Source organism: Cucurbita pepo, chromosome 5, assembly GCF_057944985.1.
Source record: "Cucurbita pepo subsp. pepo isolate OVF chromosome 5, ASM5794498v1, whole genome shotgun sequence".
NCBI classification, from domain to species: Eukaryota; Viridiplantae; Streptophyta; class Magnoliopsida; order Cucurbitales; family Cucurbitaceae; genus Cucurbita; species Cucurbita pepo.
The window spans coordinates 1247117-1269880 of record NC_141802.1 but is presented as its reverse complement, the minus strand read 5'-3'; the positions used below and the strand labels follow the sequence as shown (position 1 = coordinate 1269880).

The window sequence follows — 22764 nt, the reverse complement described above, 5'->3', positions numbered from 1 at the left end:
ACCAAATACTAATCTTTTGGTTTGCCTTCTTCATTCATTTCAATCTCTCTCTCTTTCTATATATTTTTTAAACTACTAGCAAATATTGTCTCTTTTGACCCGTTACATATCGTCGTCAGTCTCACGGTTTTAAAACTTTTTCACACCCTTAAAAGTAATGGTTCGTTCTTCTCTTCAACTGACGTGGGATCTCACAGTCTACCCCCCTTAGGGACCTAGCGTCTTCACTTGCATATCGCTTGGTTTCTGGCTCTGATACCATTTTAACCGCCCAAAGCCCACCGCTAGTAGATATTGTCTGCTTTGGTCCGTTACGTATCGTCATTAACCTCACGGTTTTAAAACGCGTCTACTAGGGAAGGATTTCCACACCCTTATAAGAAATGGTTCGTTCCTCTCTCCAACAGATGTGGAATCTCACAATCTACCTCATTGGGAACCTAGCGTTGGCACATTGTCTGGTGTTTGGCTTTGATACCATTTGTAACAACCCAAGTTCACCTCTAGCAGATATTGTCTACTTTGGCCTGTTACGTATTGCCGTCAACCTCACAATTTTAAAACGTGTCTACTAGGGAGAGATTTCCATACCATTATAAAGAATGTTTCGTTCCCCTCTCCAACCGATGTTGGATCTCACAGATTTCATCTTTCTAAACAAATAAGGAGTAGTTTATAAACTTAGTTTTCAAAATCAAAAAACTTAAACCAAACCTTAAAAATATGTTAGGTTTTGTGGGAAGACAAGTTGAAACTCAACGACAGTTTGAAAACATGAACACAAATCATGACATTCAAGAGAAGGCATGAACAAAGAATAAGTCAAACAAGGTAAGCAAAGCACAAATCAGAAATCATGACATCCAAAACCTTAAAAGAAGGAAAGTAAGAATGCATTGATGAGAGGGAAATATAGGCATAACCATAACATTAAAACAGTAGTCTGAATGTAAGGGGAAAATACATGGAAGAGAGAGTATTTAATATATAAACATAAAGAAAAGAGGTTGATAAAAGCAAGCAGCAGTGTCATTCATTGGGGCATGTTTTGTTTTAGAAATGGGAGACACCAACGTTGGGTGAGGCGGCGGCGTAGAATCCATTGTCTTTCATCACAACACTCCCATGATCTCCCTCCTACAAACATTAAAACACTGCTTTGGTTTCACTGTTCAAACACAAAATAATATCCCATTCTCCAAAACACAAGGAGAATCAGAAGAATGCAAATTCCTTTAACAAATTACCTGCTGCCGGATATTTGTCTTCTTCACTGTCTGGTCGGGCATGAGACCAAAATGAATGTGTGGAAAGTGTGCCCACTGCCAATATATACACACAAAAACACACAATTTTTCAGCAAACCCTAAAAAAGTTTCAATTTTTTTGTTCTTATTTCTGGTGGGTGTTGGTATTTACATTCTTAGCAGCAGCACTGAAGGCTTCTCTGTGGGATATATCCGGATTCACTGACTTGATGCGTTGGATCTCATCTCTGCATGCAAATTTTTTTTTATCTTTCTTTGTAATAGAGATAGAGAGAGAGAGAGAGAGAGAGATGAATGGATATGAATGGACTTCAAATCATTACTCACTTGATGAAGCGGTTGTATGCAGAGGGCACTCTCTGTCTCTTCTCCGGAGCTGAACAGGACAATTTTATGCGCATTCAAATCATATACTAAAAACAAAACTTCATGTTTTCACACACCCCACTTTCATAAAACATGTAATTTATGTGAATTTAGAGCTTATTAAAGCTTAACTTTCTCTAAGTTGGATAAGATTAGCAACTTTATTCATGTTTCCTTGCATCTTTTGTTTAATATAATCTTCATCAGAAAAAAGAAAAGAAAAGTAGGATAAGTAAATCTCTCACGTCTGTTGATGACTGGTGGCCTAGGGAGCTCATCAGCAACTCCTCGAGATGGCATTCCAAAAGTGTTAGTAGCTGCGAACTGGTTGATGAGATAATTGGAATTTGGCGTTGGGATGTTTTCCTACAAGAATGCAATTGAAAACAAGAGTTAGTTAGTTCTTCAAAGCATGAAACTTTGGGAGTATAATTATGCTTAAATTACCAGAATGTTATGGGAAGGAGAAAAGAAAGAGTGGCCAAGCTGATGAAACTGATTAGCGGAAGGCAAAAGCAAGCCACGCATGTTGACAGGCAGCAGATTGGTGCAGTGCCCACATCGCACAGTCACAGTTTTGAACAAGCTAGAACAAGGAACACTGACCTAAAAATCAACACATTCCCAACAAAACCCATCAAAGAAATTAGATCAAACAAGCTAGGGTGAGCCATAAATTTACAAAATTCCCAGATTTATCATGAAAAGAAGCCAAATAAACGGAACACCAGATGGAAAAAACACAAAAAAGAGAGAAATGTAGATGAAATAAGAGGAAAGGAGAAAGGTTTATGAGGAAAAGAGAAGGGTAAAAGAGAAGAATGAGAGAATTAGATGGTACCGCAAGGACAGTGTCACAAATGTTACAATGGACATAACAGAGCTGCTCAGGTGAGGGAAGGTGGTGGTCCAGCTGCTGCTGCTGCTGCTGCTGAGTGGTAGTAGTAGTAGAAGAAGTAGGAGAAGAAGAAGAGGATGACATATCAAATTAGAATGTATTTTCAACTTTTCTTTTATAAAAATTTGATTGATGATTGGTCGTGTTTGGTTGACTGATTGATGGGATTGACAGATTAACAACCTTCCTTGGATCTGCCTTTTTTCTTTGATAATGAGTTTTGAAAGAAAGTTTGCACAAAGCAAAAGAGAGAGAGAAAGAAAGGACTAGACTGATATGAACTGATGAACAACTGATGATGTATTGGAGCTGGTAGATATAAGAGAGCATGGTTCAAAGTAAGCATGTATGCATGTATGCATGTGAATGGCGATGATGATGATGATGATGATCTCGAGAATTGAAGAGGGGCGGCAGATGTGGGGGGAAGGAGCCAGAAAGGGACGTGTGCATGGGAGTGAGATAGCTTTCACACACTCACCTGTTGTTTTCAGAAGTTAAAGAGGGTGTTGTCTTGTGGTGTGTGTGTGTGTGTGTGTGTTTGTGTGTGTTCTTTAAAGTTCCCTCAATTTCCGAACCCTTTCAACCAAATTTACATATAACTTTCTTGGAGTAACTCTTGGACAATAAATAACCCCATCTCTTCTCTTTTTTCTCTTATCATAACTCAATTATAGCTCCATCATCCAAATGGAACATCACCCCTTCATTCTTCAATGCCGCCAAGCTTTTACATAAACTCCATGGAATTCCCTCATTTTCTAAATCTAAAACACAACAACTTCACTTGATTTGCAACAAAACATGTTTGAAAAGACATGGCAGACATGACACAATACATCACAACTTTTCTTGTAATAAAAAACAGGACTAACTGTGTTTATTTATGGCATCATCGTGATAACTCTTGTGTAATATAATATGGTTTGATGAAGTAGTTTGAAGGGTTTGGAATAAACTAATTAATAATAATGGGTTTGAATTTGTTGGGTGATTTGACCACTCATTCTCCCTCTTCTTACACAGAGACAGATACGTATTTAAGTCAGCAAAAACGATATCAGAAGGCAGAGGAGCCCTTTAGGCCACCTTTGTCCTTTCCTCCATACCCATTTCGTTTGGGCTTATTTATTGTGTTAACTAATTTGGTTACAATGTTTCAAACTCTCATTCTAAGCTTTTGGTTACATACAATATAGTTCATTTCATTTCATTTCGTTTCATTTCTAGCTGTGTAAGGGAATTTGTTGATGAAAAAGATGGTTCCTTTGAATTCCATATGTTTCAATTTTGATAACCCAAAAAACCCTTTTCTTTTTTTCCTGTTTTGGGGAATTCAGAAACCATCGCCATCGACGCTGGTAAAGTGTTAGCAGAGAGCCCTTTTCCCTAGAAAATGCAAACCCTTTCTCTTTCTCCATCTGCAAACCGCTAAGGCGTGAAGGGAGAGTCCTTTGCTGTGCTGTGCTGTGCTGTGCTGTGCTGCGCTGCTGCTGCTGCTTCTGCTTTGTTGTGGACACTTCTTGAATGATTTGGAAAGCAAATTGCTTGCCTTTTTGCAGACCATTGAGTGCCCAATTCAAATTTTGAACTATCAAAAAAACAAACCCATTTCAAGAAATAAACGTTGAAGACAAGATTTTTAAAAGTTTCGATTTTTATCCTTTTGGTTTTGGTGGGTTGGCTTAAGATGGAAACTAGGTAACACACCTAATTTAACATATTTCTTCCCTACCCAAATCATGTAAAGGAACCACCTTTTTCAATATTCTTACATTTCTTTAAAACAGACCAATTCCCAAATTAAAAAAGCAACAGGATCTTGTTCAACCAATTAAGAATCAAAAATATAAAAAAAACTCACTTTTTTTTTAGTCAATAGTAATTCATAAAGGGAAAAAGAGATCTATCATATTGCTCTTGCTTTTTTCTGTTAGAAGTCACTTTTTGAGATATGAATCATGAACTTTATTATATTTCCTTTTGTCAATACATGAGTTATGCAATTAAACGATGTGTTATGCATGAAAAAACTTACCTATAATTCCAACCCACCATTCAAATCGTTCGTATAAACTTCACCATCTCGTGCCAACGGGTAGATTTGGCTTTCACTCGACGTTTAAAGACGGAAAGAAACAAAAAAATGCACGTGACAGACAAAAGGTGAAAATGTGTATTGATTAAATAAACCCAAATGAAAGAGTCAAACATCCCTAAATGCTAAACCCTAATCCTATATCCCTATGTGTGGATTGATGTCATGTTAACTCAATTTATTATAAAAAGTAAAGGGATTTGATCCAAAGAATATTGAAAGGAACAAGAAAAAAGGGTTATAATAATATTGAGAGAAGGGAAAAGAAAAGAGGGAAATGAGGGTTAGGGTTAGGGTTAGGGTTAGGTGAGATTGGGGCAGGCAAAGGAATCTGAAGCAAAGTCCTTCCTTCTGCTCCCCATTGCCGCTCTCCCTGCAAACAGCACAAGGCTCGAGCTTTCAGTACCGTACTTACAAAAAAGCCTTAACTTAATAACCCCATTCATTCATACTCATACATGCATGTATGTAAAGCATGCATGCATGTATGAATGAATGAGGATCTTTCAGTTTGCTTTCAATCTCTCTATGTTTGTCTCTCGTGGGGTGTCATTGGATGTTTTTGTTGCTACAAAATCGATAAAGTTAACATCTTTTTTTTATGTTTTTTTTTTTTTTTTTTTTGAGTTTGAAGTACTTTCCTTCCCCTCCCTTTAGCTTTAACATTCTTCGTATATTATATACTAAACAACACCAAAGGAGGAAGCTTTATTTCAATATTTGTGTATGAACCCATTAAATTTAAGATTCACAAGTTTAGAAGACTGATGATATGGTTATGTAATGATGGGGTTGGGAGATTGATAGCAATGAAGAAGTTGGTGGGTGCTGTTTGCAATGGGAGAGATTGGGACACACACAAAAAGAAAGGAAATAATAAGATAAAAGTTTCCATTTTTATCTCTTAGTTTGGGGCAATAGAAAGGTGGGAAGAAGATATATTTTTGGACTGTCCCAAAATAAGGTCTATTCCAACCCTATGGCCCATTTCAAGTGGGCTTAAGCTCATGAATATATATATTTGTAAAAAAAAAAAAAAAAAAAAAATTGGTACCAGAGCACCAGTAATCAAGCAGTATGCTAGTGAAGACGCTGCACCTCCTAGGAGGTGAATTGTGAGATCTCTATTCCTTATAAGGGTGTAGAAACCTCTCCCTAATATATAAGGTAGAGAAGGGAATCCTCTAGGAGGTGAAGTGTGAGATCTGACATCGGTTAGAAAAGTATATAGGTTTTAAAATCTTGAGGGAAGTAAACTATATAGGTTTTAAAACTTTGAGGGAAGTAAAGTCCAAAGAGGATAATATCAGGGCCAGTCACAAATGGTACCAGAGTCAGTCATCGGGTGGTATGCCAACGAGGATGTTGGGCTCCCAAAGGAGGGGTGAATTGTGAGATCCCACGTCGATGGGAGAAGGGAACAAAATATTTATTATAAGGGTGTGAAACCTTTTCCTCGTATAATCATTTTAAAACAAGAAGCCCGAAGGACAAAAGCCGAAAGAGGACAATATTAGTTTGTGCTTCTATTAGAGGTCGACAAGACCTGCAGACCGTGGGGAGCGACAATAACAAGCAACCTATAATAACAACCGAAATGGCGACTACGACTATCAATATGAAACTTCAAAACTTTTATTCTTCATTCATAGAGAAAACTTATATTTAATAGCACTTGTTCGGCATAATAAAATGCGAGTTCAAACTGTAACATAAAAATCCCAAGCTGAATCCATGATTTATTACAAATAATCTAGAGCATAACATTTTGTTATACCATTCCTATTCTTCATAGCCTCGCATTTCTGAGCTGCTGCTTAAGCAATGGTCTAATGTATTCATGGTAGCCATCAGGCACGGCGGAGTCATTTAGAGGTTCCTTCCACGCCTCATTGTAGAGATTTGGGTAAACATTCCCATCATAGCGACCAAGGATCGAGCCAAGGTAATGGTCGGTGTAGTTAAACGCATCGACTAAAGCAACTGCATTTGGACGAACCTACAAAAGAGAATTCCAACGTCGGGTTAGAAAGACAGCTTTTCTTCAAGAATTAGAAGGTCAAGAGGGAGATGTGCTTGAGTTCAAACCTGGGAGTATAGAGATCTAAGTTGATCATCAGCAAGAGAAGCCTGTTTGGGAGTGATGGTGGAAGTGGAAAGAAAATCACCCATGTGTTTGTGTAGTATATACAAAGCATAAATACTGCAAAGCTTCTGCAGTTGCTCTTTTACACCCTTTCCTGCTATGTCTCCCTTAAGTTTCTCGATGAACCTGAAATGGAAAGATTTTTGAAACAATCAGCAATGGAATATCACTGCTTAACATAGTTTTGGATTTAAAACATCAGTCTAAAGAATCAAGCTTCCAAGGATTTAATGAATCTAACGAGGAAGAAACTTACTTGGAAACAATAATTAATTGGCAATGTGCAACTGCAGCCTCAACTAAAGTAGGAGAAAGTTCCTGAAAACCTGCAAGTATGACAAAGGGCAATTAGGAAAATATTGAAAAGATTAGGAGAAGAAATCAGCATTGCCATGTATGGACAATTAAGTGATAGTTTAAAGATGCACGTGAAAATTGGTCAAAGAGCGCCAAAAAGAAATTTTGTGTGAGATTCCACATCAGTTGGGGAGGAGAACGAAGCATTTTTTATAAGGGTGTGGAAACCTCTCCCTAGTAGAGGCATTTTAAAACCTTGAGAGGAAGCCCGAAAGGGAAAGCCCAAAGATGATGGGCCGCTACAAATGATATCAGAGCCAGACACGGGGCAATATGCTAGCGAGGAAGATGATCCTCGAAGGGGGGTGGACACGAAGCGGTGTGCCAGCAAGGACGCTAGGCCCCGAAGGGGAGAGGATTGGGTGGTCCCACATCGATTAGAGAAGGGAACGAATGTCAGCGAAGACATTGGGCTCAAAAGGAGGGTGGATTGTGAGATTCCACATCGGTTGGGGAGGAAAATGAAACATTCTTTGTAAGGGTGTAGAAACCTCTTCCTAGTAAACGCGTTTTAAAACCCTGAGGAGAAGTCCAGAAGAAAAAGTCCAAAGGGAACAATATCGGCAAGTAGGAGTAGACATACCTTCTTCTTGATTGGTGAACTTGCTTAGTCTTTTGGCACATTCCACAGACATCTTAGCCGACCGTGCTTCAAACGCCTCAAGAACGATGCTTGGGTTTAACCAGTCCTCAGCTGCAGAGCATCAGAATTGACAAGAACATCAATAAAAACAAGTCTTGAAAAATTCAGCTCCAAACCACCAACTCAGTCCTAATAAGGAACTGAGAACCCCAATTCCAAAAAATTTGAACACACAAATTGGCCTACTCTGTGTTCTTTATACGGGACAGAAATGTTTCTCATTTTTAACAAATACCTTTCTGAACTTTGCAAGACGATTCCATCAGATGTTGTAGTCGTCCCATGTAAGCTGTTGTACCAACAGGCTTCTTCCCAGACACCAACTGGGACACGGTCTTTACAAGAAATCGTGCAACCTATATCGAAACAGGTTAGCAGATGAATGTTGAGAACTTTAAAACTAAGTCATAATCATAACTTCACTTGAAAACTTAACCCACACCTGCAATAGTAGCACAACATTGTCTCCTTCATAAGTACAGGCAGGGACATAAACCGCAAACAACTCGGGAAGCCCACTGCTACAAAGGTAACCATGGCCACCGCACAACTTCCGGCACTCCTCAATCGCATCCTGCAATTACAATTAAAAGTTAAGGCTGCAAGAAAAACACCCGTGTGCTTGACTATATACTCATGGCCGCCCTGTTATTCCTCTCAAGGCCTTGCTCTATCCCAAGACCAACTTAGACCCAAGAGATGACAAGGCTTTTATGTTATTAAATTGTTAAATCAGGAACACCATATTAGCATAGCTAGTTAAATCAGAAGAAATAGATTGATTAAAACTTCTGTTAAACATAAAGACAATGCACATAAAGATGATCAAGCTAATGAAATCAAAAAAGATACTCACAGCAGTTGCAGCCGTTGTGACCGACTTCAACCCTGCAGTGCATGCATGAGCCTCAGGCAGTGTCGAGAAATCGCTGGCTCCCAGTCTTTGAGTCACATCCGTATATAGCCATTCTAACCACTCACCAACAAATCTAAAAGCGTAGGCAGAAGCCAGCAAAGGGAATAGCCTACTTTGCTGTGTTTTATAATCGATCACCTATAAAAACAAACAAATGATAATCACATTATTCAGCACCAATGTAGAATGCGAAATCGTGCCTTTGAGATAATGTCTTTTAGGTTTTGCTTCTAATAGGATTATAAACTCATACCTGGGTTTCCACACCATTCTGTGATCCAAATTGTCTACGAACAGCACTGTACCTAGTAGCAATACAGACGGCACGTGACAAGGCATTTGAAGCATCAATTACAATCGTCTTTCTAACATATACCATAGTGCCATAAACTAGTTGCCGTGGAACATCTGATTGCACATATTTCCCTTCCTTTGTAACTTGAGAAAACCTGTGAAGTTAACAACCAACTTTAGAAGGGACAATTGACAAAGAAAATGAATAGAAATAACTAACGAACATACAGAATAGAAATAACCTCATCAACAGTTGGTTCCTCGGGATTCGGAAGTGATCAAAATGCATGACCCCATTATCCATAGTATTGTACGCTCCGTTCCCAAATTTCATACCAATGTCTCCAATGGTTATGCCAGGTAGAACTGAGTGATCTTCCAAACTCCTTATCTGAACTATGAAACCTACAAAATGGAAGCTTCCTTATTAGACTAGATATATCAGGATCAAGAATCAGAGGATTGAAAGCAATCATAGTTTGCATACCGTGCACTCCATAGTCTTGACCGTTCGTGATAAGACGAGCAAATACAACAGCATGTGTTGAAACCTTACCCAAACCACCAGGCCACCACTGTTCACAAGAAAGAAGGAAAAAAAATAAGAGACATAGAATGCAGCACATTCACATAGAACCTGAATGTGAGTATCAACCCAAAAAGATCCAACAAACTACAGTCAATTTAAATTGCTCTTCAACATCAATCTAACCCGTTCAATTTACACCCCGAGACTCGAGGAAACAAATCCAATACAAAGTTTTACACAGAATCAATCCAATACAGGTAACTAACTAATATAGAACCTGAATATATAACTACCATTGTACTTACTTTGCTTGAGGTGAGTGTAGGACTATGAATAACAAATTCATCAGTCTTTGGATCAAACGTTGCAGTTGTTTCGAGCCCTTGAACATTCGAACCATGACCGAGTTCGGTTTGAGCATAGCAACCAATTATTTTCATTTTATAAGCCAATGGCAACCACTTCTGTAGCTGTTCCTCAGTTCCTTGCCCTTTCACAAATGGAACAAACATTCCCTAAAAAAGAGAGATACATTAAATTAATTCCAAAAACTTGAAAGCTAAGATGATGGAAACCAGTATTTATCCATAGAGTTGTTCAAACAGCCAAAAGTTCAGTATTAAGTGTTGTTTGTAATGCCAACAAAAAGAATAAACTCAACTCACCCAGTGAAGATCTGTATATGCTGGCTCATCCACAAAGAACCTTAATCTAGCAGCTTCCTCCTCTGTTAAAGAAAAATAAGGAATACAATCAATACAGTCCAGGGTTTTCCATAGAAAGAGATTGAATGAAATAGCTGTACCAGTAAGCTTAAGCTCAACGATCTTCTTCCATGCATAAGCTGTTTTTCTGAGCGTGTTCTTGAACAGCTCCTTCCTTGGTAATTGAGCCCTGTTATCCTTTCGAAAGGCCTAAACACCAAAAACAAACACAAACTCAAAGCATCAATAATAAATCTTAGCCGGTACAACGTCTGGATTTGGCGTGTGGCAAAGAAATTACTCACTGGGTCATTAGCAACCAATCGAGACATTCGATCAGATACTTCAAAGGCATGACGAGAACCCGCCCATACGATCTTCATCGCATCGACGTCGAATTGGGACCTGTTCCTCTCATGGGCAAGATGATCGACGCCCTCCATTTGTTCGTCGGAACGAATTCGAAATCTAACTCCAGAAAAGACCTTCTAGCAGGGAAATCGAAAACCCCAAATCGGAAAATCCTGAAAGAACGCTTTCAAAAAAAAAACGGGAACGCGCTTGAAATCTCTTGGAAGTTGAATGGAGGTTGCGGGTATTTAAAGGAGAATTAATCGAACAATATCCCCTCAGAAAAAGGAGAAAGGGTGATCTTCCGATCCACTCGTCTGTCGGTCGTTGTGTTTCCCAATGAAGAGTTTGTTTTGAATTTCCTTTCTTTTTCCTTCTCAAAATTATCTTCGATTACATTTTAAACTCGTGTTCATATCAATATCCCTAATTACGGATTCATCTCTCTCTATCATATATATATATATTTTTCCCTCTTTTTCTCATCTTCTTCTCCTCAATCCATATCTACTTAAAATGGTCGGAAATTTTGTTTTATTATAATTCAAAAAGTCAATAATTATAATTGATTAAAATATTGAGAATTTTTCAGGTTTTAGAATAATATATTTTTAAGGGTCCATGGAATTCAAATTCAGTTTATCTAAATTCAATTTTTAAAAGTTTGATTTGTTGGTGTATTTTGTATAAATAATAATTGAGTTTTTTTTTTATTTATAATAATAATAATTCAGTAAATACTTCGTTTTTAAAAAAACGGCATATTCTCCAATGGTTAACGATATATGTCTTTTATCTTTTCTACCTAACTTTAGAGGGTTTAATATTTATTGAGTGATATTTGTAATTATTTTTTATGAATTGTGACGAATATTAATTAATAATGACACGTAGATATACCTAATACAACTAAAAAAGAAGTGCAATTACAATTATGTTAAAACTATTATTCAAATCTCATAATTAAATATTTATGGATATTAAATATTCATAAATAATCCGTCTGATCAATAATAAATAAATGGTTCAATTATTAAGTTTCAAAATTTTAAAATTTGTGGCTATTTATCTTAAATTCAATTTCATATATGATTTTTTTTTTTTTTTTTCCTTCCTCGATCCACATTTCATATAATTTTTTATTTTATTTTTACTTTTCTCTCTTCGTCAAAATGGGTTAATTAGTTTGGTGACACTTCTGTACGACACATCGTCTGTGTTCATGCACCTATATGACGCTACTAGTCAATGTTAGTTTAAGGACACTCGTCTCACAAGATTTATGGTGTTCTTGCAGATACGATGCTTTTCAAAGCTAGCTTAGAAACACCTAACCCTAATGAGATTTATGGTGTTCTTGCAGCTTCCACTACCCTTCAATGTTTGTAACAGCTCAAGCTTCCACTACCCTTCAATGTTTGTAACAGCTCAAGCCCACTGCTAACAAATATTGTCCGCTTTGGTCCGTTACGTATCGTCGTCAGTCTCACGGTTTTAAAATGCGTCTACTAGGGAGAGGTTGAATATTTTGTTCCCCTCTCCCGTCGATGTGAGATCTCACAATCTACCTCTCTTGGAGGCCCAATGTCCTCGCTGGCACACCGCCCAATGTCTGACTCGAATACCATTTGTAACAATCCAAATCCACCGTTAGCAGATATTATCCGCTTTGGCTTGTTACGTATCATCGTCAGTCTCACGGTTATAAAACGTGTCTGCTAGGGAGAGATTTCCACACTCTTGTTAGGAATGTTTCGTTTCCCTCTCTAACCGACATGGGATCTCACATTGTTATCTTAATGGGATCTCACAAGGTTATCTTACGAATATTTCACCCTAACAAGGCCTTATTGTGTTCCTGCACCTATGCTACTTCAGTTTCATATGATGCTGATGGGCATGAACACGACTAATTCTCATGCCCAATCAGTCAGTTTCATAGGATGTTTATGGGCAGAAACATGTATATGAAATTGGCAAGATTTTGTAGTCCATCATGAATTCCTTGTATTTCTGAGAAAACAACAGGGTTTCCTTAAAGAACTAAATTAATCTCCTAAACTATCCATTTGTAGCAACATTATGCAAAAGAACTGTGTAAAATATGTTTTAAACATGAAACTGTACGTGTACTTACAGCCAAATGCAGCCTTGTAATTGATGACCGTATGCTCAATCCACCATAAAAGGAAGCCTGCAAATTCAAAGCACGACTCAATAACTGGCCCTCTGTAAAATCATCATCGCTCACAAGAACAGCTGAGAGAATTGCTGGAAAAGCTACGATGCATGACATGCCGAGCAGAATCAGAAGGATATGCACTAACTTTAGTAGATCCTAAAGAGTTTGAAGTTTGAAGTCAAATGTCAAGCTGGGTTTAATTTTGACCTGAACATACTCCATATTTACTCATCAGTTCTATGCTTTCGGCAATTGTGGATCCAGCAGTACCAATAAAACCAAGTGAAGCACAGCTGCAAACAGTTTCCTCTATATATAAGAGAATATCCGGCAATTTCTCAGCAGCACATTTTTTCTTCATGTCACGAATTCTATCAGGACCAAATGCACTGGATGCCAATCTCCAGCCATGTCCTACAGCCATCACTTTTTCGGATGCTCGAACAACCAATTCATCGTGTTCTTTGAGGAAAAAGAGTTTGAAACGATTTGAATCACTAACCAAATCACCCAAGTAACTTCCAGTCCAATTAGATTCAGGAAGATCAGTCATCACAAAAATGCGAATAGGTTGTTCATTAGCATTCTGCAATATAGAGTCTAATTTCTGTTTGAGAGCCAGAAAAGTAGCCTTCCAGTGATTTTTGAACTGCCCATCTAACAATCTCAGTTGAGCACAAAGGAATGGAGCTTTTATGATCTTGTCAATATACTCTTTCCCTGCGCTTAAGATCTCTGGGACAAATGGTAAATGCTCAATGTTTTTCATCAAAGAACTAATTCTTTGATCTCCCCTAACTTCATGGATATCAATATACAGTTCTGAACTTTTGTATGGGGCAGTGAAAAGACTGCCAAATGCCAATACAGTAGCTGATTCAGCTTCGGAATCAGGTCCAAGGGTTCGATAAACATCCCGACGGCGTCTGACATATGACACCTTCTTTTTCTTCTTAAGCTGTTCATTGGGCTGAAACAAATCTAGTACACCATCGACTTCACCATTTTGATAAGTCCAAACTGTAGTTCTGCAATCTTCATCTACAGCGTGTAGACATTTGTCCACATTCCCATCAAGCCCTGCTAGTAGGCGACCACATTGCTTTAGGTGATACTCATTGGAACAGACACTTTCCAGATCCATACCACACCATAAGTATGCAAAGATCCTAAAATCTATGGCTTTAATAGAAGTATAAGAAGCGAATGATGAAATATCTACAATATCCGCCATTGAAACGTACCTGCCACGACATTGAAATACATGGCTAATGTCATAAACTATTACATGCAGCATCACTTTTTTTCATCTCCTTGTTAAATCAATCACAGAAGAAATTAATGGAAAAGTAAACAATAGCCAGAATTGCATCCAATTTGAAGTTTGCCACAAAAGACGATTGTCTGTTGGTAAATTGTTGAAGAGACGACAAAATTTGTTAAATCAGAGTAGATGACTCCAAGATTATGAGGTAAAGGCTTTAATTCCCAGGGCTGTAGGAGGTCATACAGATTAAATTTCATTTATGACAAAACTCCAATAAAGCATAACGGTTCAATTACTAGATTTAGAAGCAATGTAGATGGAAAAAATAAACAATCCAGCAACCCAACCATCGGAACACTCGTCATTTCAAGAAAATTTAAGACATCGAAAACCAAGAAGTCTCAAACGAAGGGGAAAATGCTTACCTTCCATCTCGAAGAAGCCCGAACATATGCTCCCAAACCGAAAACCGAATCTCCCTAGGATCCAGAACTCTGAATTTCGGACAACTCCCGAGAGCTACGGCATGGTGATCCAAAATCGGCGGAATAACCAGAGTCCGGTTGAGAATCCCGGCCATCAGAATGGCATTCTTGAACTCAGACAGCTGGTTGTTAAACCCACTATGAGGCGCGTAAAACAGAAATCTCTCGCCCAGGTCCAAGATCCGGGAGTTGCATTGGCGCGAATCATAAGTCGAAAATGCAGTCGAAGAGGTAAAAGAAGAAGAGGAAGAAGAGAACAGGTAGAGGAGAAAGAGAAAAGAGAAGAGTAGAGCGAGAACAGACAAAGAAAAACGAGAGAAACGGAACTGTGAATTGGATTTCTTTGCGTACCATTGCTTCATCTTTGATCTGTTAGAACCGAGAATATTCATGGCGTCTCTCTCTCCCTTCTGAGCTTCTCTGCAACTGGGAATGTCGAAGCCGGAGCAAGATGGAGCAGATCGCCAATGCCACGTGTCGTTCTGCCACCTCGCTTTGATAATGGGCCTTTTCGAATGGGCCATGGTATAAATATTATTTCAATTATTTTGATATTAGTATTATATATCTAATTCATTATAATTTAAATTGCAATTAATTTTGGTAGGAAATAAAAAACTGAGGGAGTTCTTACTCTTACCTCACTTAAATTAGTTTTTTTTTTTTTTTTTTTTTTTTATCAACATTCGCTTTGAAGAAAGAGCCATTACAAGAAATATTTTCAACCAATCTCACCTGCTGAAAACTTGAGTTTCTAACTAAAATCAAATCCTACGGCCTGCTTTCAAATTTCCACTACTTAAAGCACCGATCTTTCATCATTCAAACCTATCAACCTATAAAAATTTATTGACATTTGAAATACAAAAATAGAAGCAGCCACCTCAATGGACTACCGGCTTTCAGATTGATTATTTCAATCTCTCATGGGAGCAGCAACACTTTAAGCACTGCGTCCTCTTAACCAAGAGGGAGCCGGTAAGGTTTTGCAACTCTCATGCTCTTCTGACCCATTCCAAGCTACCCGTGTGGCATAAAATGCATTATTATCTCGAGTTTTTAGATGTATAAGAACGGTCATTATCTCTTGGTAAACCTTGATCTTCTAGTGCCACTTAGGGTAGCTTTGTCACGTACCATTCTAGGACCTCTGTCAAGACTTGGCTCTTCCTCGTCGCTACCTTCATCAGACCTCCATCTTGGGGCGCCATTCATATATTGAACATCTGCTGCAGAATCTTGTCCTCCATGGCTGCATTTTTTTAGAAAAGAATATTAAACAACAATGAAAAGAAAATAAAACCGGCAGTGGGGAATGAAAATGGTGAGTTCCTTACCTTGAAATGTCCATTGGGTCATCTAAGGAATGGATGTTCCAAGTTCCATTATCTCTAGCAGACACTGCATTTTTACTAGATCCATTTTCCTGCACTCCCCTTGAAGGAACATCTAATAAACCAAACTTGCTGCTGGGTGTATTATAAATAGGGTTAGCAGTAATCCTACGGGAATATGGAGATGTATTCCGAACTTGGTTAGTAATTCCATTTGGCTCTTTATCCAGTCCGAGTTTCTCAGGATCGTTGTCAAAGTGTTGACTATTTGGAAGGACCCTAGATGAACTTCTAGTGTCTTCTTCTGGGGGGGAAATATTCATAGCAACTGGGAATCCAGAACCAAACATGTCCTGAAAATTGGAACTCTTATGTAGGTTATTTTGTATCTTTGGTACTCTTTCCTTACTAGCAAAAAGCCTTTTGTGAACTGATGGTGAGCCAAAGGTCGCAATTTTGGAATGACTGAATGTCCCGCCTAGTCTTCCTGGAGTGTCAAAAACTGGGGGTTTAACGATAAATTTACTGTCGTTTCTCTGTAATACAGTAGAATTCACGGCTGAGGGGATCAATATACTGCTTAAGCTCTGCTCCTGGACCCCAGATAGATCTGCATCTCGTGGCACATCTACTTCTTCAGAATTAACACCAATATTAGGCAACTTCCTGGATTTTATTTCCAGCTGTTGAGCTTCTGGTAGCAACTCCATGAATTTATCCTGTTTATTCGAGGCAATAAAATTTAGAATTAAAAACTTTAAAGAAACAAAGAAAAACTAAACATAATGAATTGACAAAGACAACCATGAATCGCAAACCCATAAAGTATCCTAAGAAAAAATCTTGGACCAAAGTTTAACCTATATAAATTATAATTATTTGGCAATTCAATCTACCTGTCTGGTTGCATATGTTAAAATACAACAATTCAGAACCCATCGCAACCAGAAAATCCTGGCATTTAGATTAAAAGTAAAAATGTTTTTTTCAAAGAACATGCCTTCAGCCCATCACAAAAAAAAAACAACAACAACAACAAAGAAAAAGAAAGCCCCAAGAATAAAATGGTTCAGATAACTTACAACCAATCCTGCTCGCCAGTGACTCGTCGATCTCATTCTGGATAAAACCTCTTCAACAACAGAACTCTCAGAAATATAGCCTTGTTCTGCTTTCTGAAGTAAGAGGTTCACTTGGTAGGCCTCATGATATCGAAACCTCTGAAAGAAGATAGAGAAAGTCCTCGTGATATCTCAAAAGGACAATTTAGCATGCATGCATGTTTTATATCCAAACCAAAGATGCTAGAACTAAAAGGGACTCAATTAGAACAAAAAGTTTTAATGATGTAAATATACTTTAAAACATGTCTGATAGATACAAAAATGTAAGATATTAACGGCTAATCTCAACAAGGTGTTTTCCTGTCAACTAAACCATTAAGAGGAGATAACCTTCTTTGGAGTAATGCAAATAAAGCAATCTCTTCAGCACTTTAGTTGGAAAGAAGCTGCTGAACATACAACGGTAGCAAGGGAAAGAACTTAAACAAAATCAACTAGTTTGGCAAGTTTGCATTATTCTTTTTTATATTCCTCATCTAGTTCCTCATATTCCTTGCATAATGAACTCTAATGGGATGACAACTTGGGAAGTCTAATGGTGGAGTTTAGAGATTACCTGAAGATAGTACACAAAGAGGAGACTTCCAATAGTGGTTGATGGATTAGCAGTGGACCACTCCATCAAGCACTTATGGAGATGCTTTTCCTCATCAGAATTCCATGGTAACTCGATCATTCTATCCACAAAGTTTCGACGGATGCAAAGAAAACAAATTTCAGTCACCAATATTTTCACCCAGTCCTCCCACCTTCTAAATTTGCTTTGAGCATTATCAAACTCGTCCTCACGTTCTTCATACTTTTTCCTGTCTCTTACCTTATTGCAGAGCATTTTCTGATACATAAATGCTTCAGTCAGAAGTCCACATTCCACTCTCACCCGGACACCAATTACAGCTTCCACAAGTGAAACTGAGGCTGACATACTATCACGTCCTGACCACCTCAAAACCATAAGAGCTGTATCAGGATTTTTCCGTTCTAACAAAACTTGAGCAATCTTAGGATGGGTTGCTGGGCCTGAGATCTCTGGAAGAAGACGGCAAGCTTCCTACATGATATCATGTTGCAAGGAAAAATTAGAATCCAACATGTAAAGAAGACATATTCATATCTTACAGAAAAGGTTAAGATACAGGCTTACTATAAATCCGAAACCACAAAATTCTATAGGGTAACTAGATTATACTATTGACAGGAATTTATAGGACATGTCTGGCTCTGGTAGTCTTTCAAGGAGGTTGATAATATTTCAAACACTGGAATATACAAGTTGGTAACAAACATATCCAGACCTCCCAAGGGCAGTTTATTGAGCTAATGACTTAAGTCTTACCATGGTGTTCCAGGAAATAGATGGAAGAAAAGTAATCAATTCAACCATTAGCACAAAGATTATTCTCGCAAGATAACCACCTTAACCCTATTAGGCTAATCTCATGAGACAACTACCAAACCCTACTACATTTAGGTGTCAAATACACTTGCAAGATAATAATCTTAAGTGGTTGGCCACCATAACTTGTATCCATTTACTCTAAGCCCTTTGTTATTTACATGGCCCTTATTGACCCAAGGGGCCATGGTGGTCAACAATAAATTACATTATCTATTCAAACTAGCTTAATAACTTGAAATTTTAGAATCAGTGCTAATTAATCAGTATTGAACTACAGCCACTGTAAGATATTCTAGATCAATCATCAATCTCTCCAATCAAACATATATCTTACGAAAATTAGAAAGTTACACGGTACTGGACCATAATTGTCGAGTATTTCAATGAAGTAAAGTAAAACTAACGGGAAAGTAAATGATGATGGAGAAAACCCAGGTGACACATTAAACAGAAGTTACCTGCAGAGCTTCATCTGTATGATCATCAAGAAGATAAAAGACAAAAGATTCTAATATAGAATGCCGTGTTATGCTAAAAGAGGCTGCAAAATCCTCAACAATATGTCTCCATTTCTCATCAGGCATCATCCAATGGCGGTCAAACAAGTAATACAAAAGCTACCATAGATTAAGGAGAAACAAGAGAGAAATGTGTTTAGCCAATTTCATAATTTAAATGGGCAATGGAATAGACGTATGAGAAGGATACGATTGCTTTCTTTGCAACGAATACATCAGAACTTCCACGAAGAAAAAGAACGTCAACAGCAACTCGAAGATTTTCAAATGGGTAGCATCCAGAACTCCCACCAATCTTAGATCTGAAGATAATTGGGGCCCCATCATTTGCCAATGATGCAATTTCCAAACCATCCACTACATCTGGGGAGTACCACTGCTCTATATCAAGATTCTCCAGTGCATCCTCGATGAACAAAGATCCCTCCCGTCCACTGGAATCAGCAGAGTCATCCAAAGCATCAGGCCATGATCGCTTGATAGCAGCAGATTTCCTTTCGCGGACAGCAGTAAGCCATGATGTGAAGCTAGAATGGCGGGATCTAACATTCTCCAAAAACTGATGCCTTATGCACCACATCATAATCTCCATATGCTGGTAAAAGCAACCGTAACCAAAAATTATTTTAACATGAGGACTATCTTGAGAAAAAGGAACAGTAGTTACAGCAGCTATAGATCTATAATTAACTGAATTGCAAACATTCAGTCTAATAAAGTGGGGGAAAAACAGAGACCTAAGAGAAAATAATCTAATTTTACCTTCATGATCTGTTTTTTAAACCTATAATATAAATGAACAAAGAAAATAAACTTCAACTAAATTTCAACGGATGAACTTCTAGTCTCTACGAGTAAAGATACCTAATGAAAATAAATTTGATAGGAATCATCTATCCAGTCAACATAAATGAAGAGTGATAAGTAGATAATCACCATGTGCAACATCCAGGATGAATTATGACAATGCCACCTTCTAACCAGTAATTTTGCTTGTTCTTTCCTCACTAAAGAATGTGCACTTCCATTTTTTTCCATCATGTGAATATAGTTTATAGAATACAAAGCTGTGATATTAACTTTTAACCAAGGAGAGAAAAGAGAAAGAAACTTCGGGTAAGATTCTCCTTTTTTCTGAGTGTGAAAACATCTTAGCATATCCATTGAGTTAGCATGTTTTCATTCAGTACTCTCCAGCTGATCAGAAACTACATCTACTACTTAAATGAGCCATAAATCAGGAATCAGTGACCTCAACTACTGAAGGGGCATGTCAGTTAGTTGAAAGCCAGGGCATATTTCATTTAAAGAAGCCAAGAGGCAAGAACTATGGCATGCTGTTTTAAAATAGTTAAGAAAAAAGCAAGACAGCGTGATGATTGATAACCACATTACTTCCTAAGTGAACCTGTTTGATCTTCAATATGTCCTCATGAAGATTGTGCAGGTCCTCAAGCTGTGCTGAATGAGAACTTCTAAATGATGAGTCCAACACTTCAAGCACATTGGATATGCCAGCAAGGTGCACCGAAAACTTGAGTAGTACGGTCAACCTGGATCTCATTCCCTCTACACCAGAGTTATCTAAAATGAAACCCATAATATACATGTAAGATTATAAATATTCAGTACGTAGGCCACAATAAGATGCAATGCATCAAATCAAGATTTAGCTCACATATTTCTTGAAGTTCTGTAATAATGTTCCTGGAGGCCCGCTTACACCAATCCTTCACGGCCACTTCATCCAACAAAAATGCAATGACAGGGTCACTTGATACAGCACTCTCATCCATACAAACATCCCTAACATCTAAACTTATTGTGAAGGAGATCACAAACTTTAAACAATAGAATAATTGGTTAGTAAGCAGAATATGATGAGAATTCAAACACAAATTAACGAACTAAGAATATAAGTGTTTTGCTTCAAGAGGGTGGGATTTATAAAGGCCTCGCCTGCAAAAGAAAATAAAGAGAGATAGAGGAACCATAAAGTTTCGAAGTAAGTTGAAGAGGCAACAATATCAGAACTGGATGACATCTACGTGAAATGCTAGCAGAATAATCAAACTGCAAAGGATACAGTGACAGATTAGAGAAACCATGTTATTTTCCAGCGCAACATCAAATAAGGAATACAAGCGTTGAACATCTGTAGATATTCTATCCTCCACATCTTCCTCCTTAGAAGCCTGTTCCTTGGAATTCTTGGGAATGAGACCAGCTTCAACACACTCATAAAAAAGACGAAGATGTGTTCTAGCACTGCTCTTCGGAACTGGGACTCTACATATTGGGCAAGTATCACAACGTTGGCAACATTCTTCACACAGAGAGGCATGTCCGCATGAATTCAACACATACTGAACATCCCGTCCACAGCTTCTCAAGTCTCTTGTGGCCCGACAATGCTCAACTTTTGCTTCATTGCATAACTCGATCAGATCAATAGATGCCAGATGTTTCAGCGCTTCCTAGAATTGAAAATATAACAAAAACAATTCGAAGAGGGAAAGAATCAGTCCACCGCCCAATATATATGACTACTTAAATATCAATCTGGTCAGACAAGTATCATTTAAGAAGAAGGAACCAAATACAATTACCATGAATTAATCAAATCTACAAACTCAAAAGTTCGATAGAATGTCAATCATTTTGAATACACGACTTAAAAATTCTGAGCAAAAGTTGTTCTACGCTCTTCGGCAGCAACTGTTAAGTTTGGAAATGCCACCGTAGCATCCGGATAGAAAAATCAAATCACCAACAAGGGAGAATTCTCCACCGTCCTAACTAAGATAACTAGGGTTTTCACAGCATTATAACACAAATACATAAACTAGTAAAATGAAACGAGTACCTGTACTGCTCGGCTACTGTAATCAGGTTGCAGAGACGAAGAAGTAGACGCTAAAGCAGCCCTGCCATTAGTAGATGTCGAAGGAACGGCATGTCCGTCAATTTGCCTATCCATTAAAGCGGAAGCAGAAGCGAAAAATTCTCTCCGAGAGTTGAGGACGAAGAACGAGAGTGAGAAAAGTTGAAGCTAGGGCTTGGCAGTGGAGGAAGCCATTACAGAGGTTCAAGGTTTTGAAGCTTCCAAAGTTCCATGTGCAAAAAAAAAAATTGGAGGGCTTTTTTGGGAGCAGAAAAAATAAATAATTTTTTTTTTTCTTTTCAGGCCGTCGTTTTCCGGAAGAAATCGTAATAGAACGAAAAATCTAAATGGGCCGGGTTCAAACCGATTCACGTAGATGGGCCCATTGTTATCACCGGCCCGATAACATTTTTCTTTTTTGGAATCTTGATTCTGTTTTATATTTTTAAATTCACTAAATTTATTTGTTTTAAAAAATTATTTGTTAAATATTTGATCCAAATAATTAAAATTTGACAGCAACATCTTTTATTTATTTCGTGTATTCACATTTTTTTAATGAAAAGCTAATTACATTAGAAAAAAAATGTTTTTATCTTATAAACTTATTTGATTGTCCTTAAATTAAAATTCGGATTATATGATATTACAAGATACTAATACGTTCGGCATATTATATAATATGGTTGGAGATATAACAATACATATATGATATAATCCCATTAAGCCAAATATTTGTATACATTATTGTCAATTTGTTTTAACATTAGTTGGATTCACATGTGACAGAATTATAAATTTATAGCATCTATAAAATATATAACTAAATCAACCACGCGTTCATAGAAACATTGTCAATTTAAGCCAAATCATGTCCGTATATTAATTTGGTCAAATTGATACGGATTATAATAAAATAATAATTTTAAATTGCGACCGTCGGATATAAAAAGTTGACTGATTCGGAATCTGTTGCATTGACTGAAAAAAATATAAGAAAA

General features: G+C 37.6%; 4 protein-coding genes across 4 annotated transcripts; all 4 read right to left on the bottom strand.

The window, feature by feature from the left end:
- Nucleotides 1-871: 871 nt before the first annotated feature.
- Nucleotides 872-3042, bottom strand: LOC111794978 (axial regulator YABBY 5-like). The gene is made up of 7 exons (XM_087123690.1): nucleotides 2476-3042; nucleotides 2082-2240; nucleotides 1880-2000; nucleotides 1596-1644; nucleotides 1420-1495; nucleotides 1248-1322; nucleotides 872-1137 (listed from the first exon to the last, which is right to left on the bottom strand). The coding sequence occupies exons 1-7, from the start codon at nucleotides 2614-2616 to the stop codon at nucleotides 1054-1056; spliced, it is 705 nt and encodes a 234-aa protein (XP_086979816.1). The 5' UTR covers nucleotides 2617-3042; the 3' UTR covers nucleotides 872-1053.
- Nucleotides 3043-6249: 3207 nt separating this feature from the next.
- Nucleotides 6250-10959, bottom strand: LOC111785652 (peroxisomal acyl-coenzyme A oxidase 1). The gene is made up of 14 exons (XM_023666028.2): nucleotides 10525-10959; nucleotides 10321-10429; nucleotides 10181-10242; nucleotides 9821-10030; nucleotides 9474-9561; nucleotides 9229-9391; nucleotides 8946-9141; nucleotides 8633-8830; nucleotides 8219-8350; nucleotides 8012-8132; nucleotides 7717-7827; nucleotides 7033-7102; nucleotides 6719-6902; nucleotides 6250-6629 (listed from the first exon to the last, which is right to left on the bottom strand). The coding sequence occupies exons 1-14, from the start codon at nucleotides 10660-10662 to the stop codon at nucleotides 6420-6422; spliced, it is 1992 nt and encodes a 663-aa protein (XP_023521796.2). The 5' UTR covers nucleotides 10663-10959; the 3' UTR covers nucleotides 6250-6419.
- Nucleotides 10960-12536: 1577 nt separating this feature from the next.
- On the bottom strand, nucleotides 12537-15085 carry LOC111794791 (O-fucosyltransferase 30). Its single transcript, XM_023676929.2, has 3 exons — nucleotides 14445-15085; nucleotides 12960-13996; nucleotides 12537-12764 (listed from the first exon to the last, which is right to left on the bottom strand). The coding sequence occupies exons 1-3, from the start codon at nucleotides 15026-15028 to the stop codon at nucleotides 12619-12621; spliced, it is 1767 nt and encodes a 588-aa protein (XP_023532697.2). The 5' UTR covers nucleotides 15029-15085; the 3' UTR covers nucleotides 12537-12618.
- A 178-nt stretch (nucleotides 15086-15263) lies between these two features.
- LOC111795327 (E3 ubiquitin-protein ligase HOS1-like) lies at nucleotides 15264-22026 on the bottom strand. Its single transcript, XM_023677670.2, has 10 exons — nucleotides 21746-22026; nucleotides 20966-21356; nucleotides 20558-20692; nucleotides 20288-20463; nucleotides 19070-19474; nucleotides 18820-18978; nucleotides 17519-18013; nucleotides 16921-17058; nucleotides 15842-16557; nucleotides 15264-15756 (listed from the first exon to the last, which is right to left on the bottom strand). The coding sequence occupies exons 1-10, from the start codon at nucleotides 21857-21859 to the stop codon at nucleotides 15585-15587; spliced, it is 2901 nt and encodes a 966-aa protein (XP_023533438.2). The 5' UTR covers nucleotides 21860-22026; the 3' UTR covers nucleotides 15264-15584.
- Between the last annotated feature and the right edge of the window lie 738 nt (nucleotides 22027-22764).

Bases quoted from the DNA above. Each gene is read 5' to 3' on its own strand.
- LOC111794978 (XM_087123690.1), bottom strand. From the start codon at position 2,616: ATGTCATCCTCTTCTTCTTCTCCTACTTCTTCTACTACTACTACCACT. The intron at 1,645-1,879 runs GTGAGAGATTTA...TGTCCTGTTCAG, and splicing joins GCCACCAGTCATCAACAGAC to CTCCGGAGAAGAGACAGAGA. The intron at 1,323-1,419 runs GTAAATACCAAC...ATATATTGGCAG, and splicing joins TCAGTGCTGCTGCTAAGAAT to TGGGCACACTTTCCACACAT.
- LOC111785652 (XM_023666028.2), bottom strand. From the start codon at position 10,662: ATGGAGGGCGTCGATCATCTTGCCCATGAGAGGAACAGGTCCCAATTC. The intron at 10,243-10,320 runs GTACAGCTATTT...TTTCTTTAACAG, and splicing joins CGTTGAGCTTAAGCTTACTG to AGGAGGAAGCTGCTAGATTA. The intron at 8,831-8,945 runs GTATGAGTTTAT...TTGTTTTTATAG, and splicing joins AGAATGGTGTGGAAACCCAG to GTGATCGATTATAAAACACA.
- LOC111794791 (XM_023676929.2), bottom strand. From the start codon at position 15,028: ATGGCCCATTCGAAAAGGCCCATTATCAAAGCGAGGTGGCAGAACGAC. The intron at 13,997-14,444 runs GTAAGCATTTTC...ATGTCGTGGCAG, and splicing joins GGGCTTCTTCGAGATGGAAG to GTACGTTTCAATGGCGGATA. The intron at 12,765-12,959 runs GTCAAAATTAAA...TTGAATTTGCAG, and splicing joins TAAATATGGAGTATGTTCAG to GCTTCCTTTTATGGTGGATT.
- LOC111795327 (XM_023677670.2), bottom strand. From the start codon at position 21,859: ATGGATAGGCAAATTGACGGACATGCCGTTCCTTCGACATCTACTAAT. The intron at 21,357-21,745 runs GTACTCGTTTCA...TTTCAATTCTAG, and splicing joins ACAGTAGCCGAGCAGTACAG to GAAGCGCTGAAACATCTGGC. The intron at 18,014-18,819 runs GTAACTTCTGTT...GATATCATGTAG, and splicing joins ATACAGATGAAGCTCTGCAG to GAAGCTTGCCGTCTTCTTCC.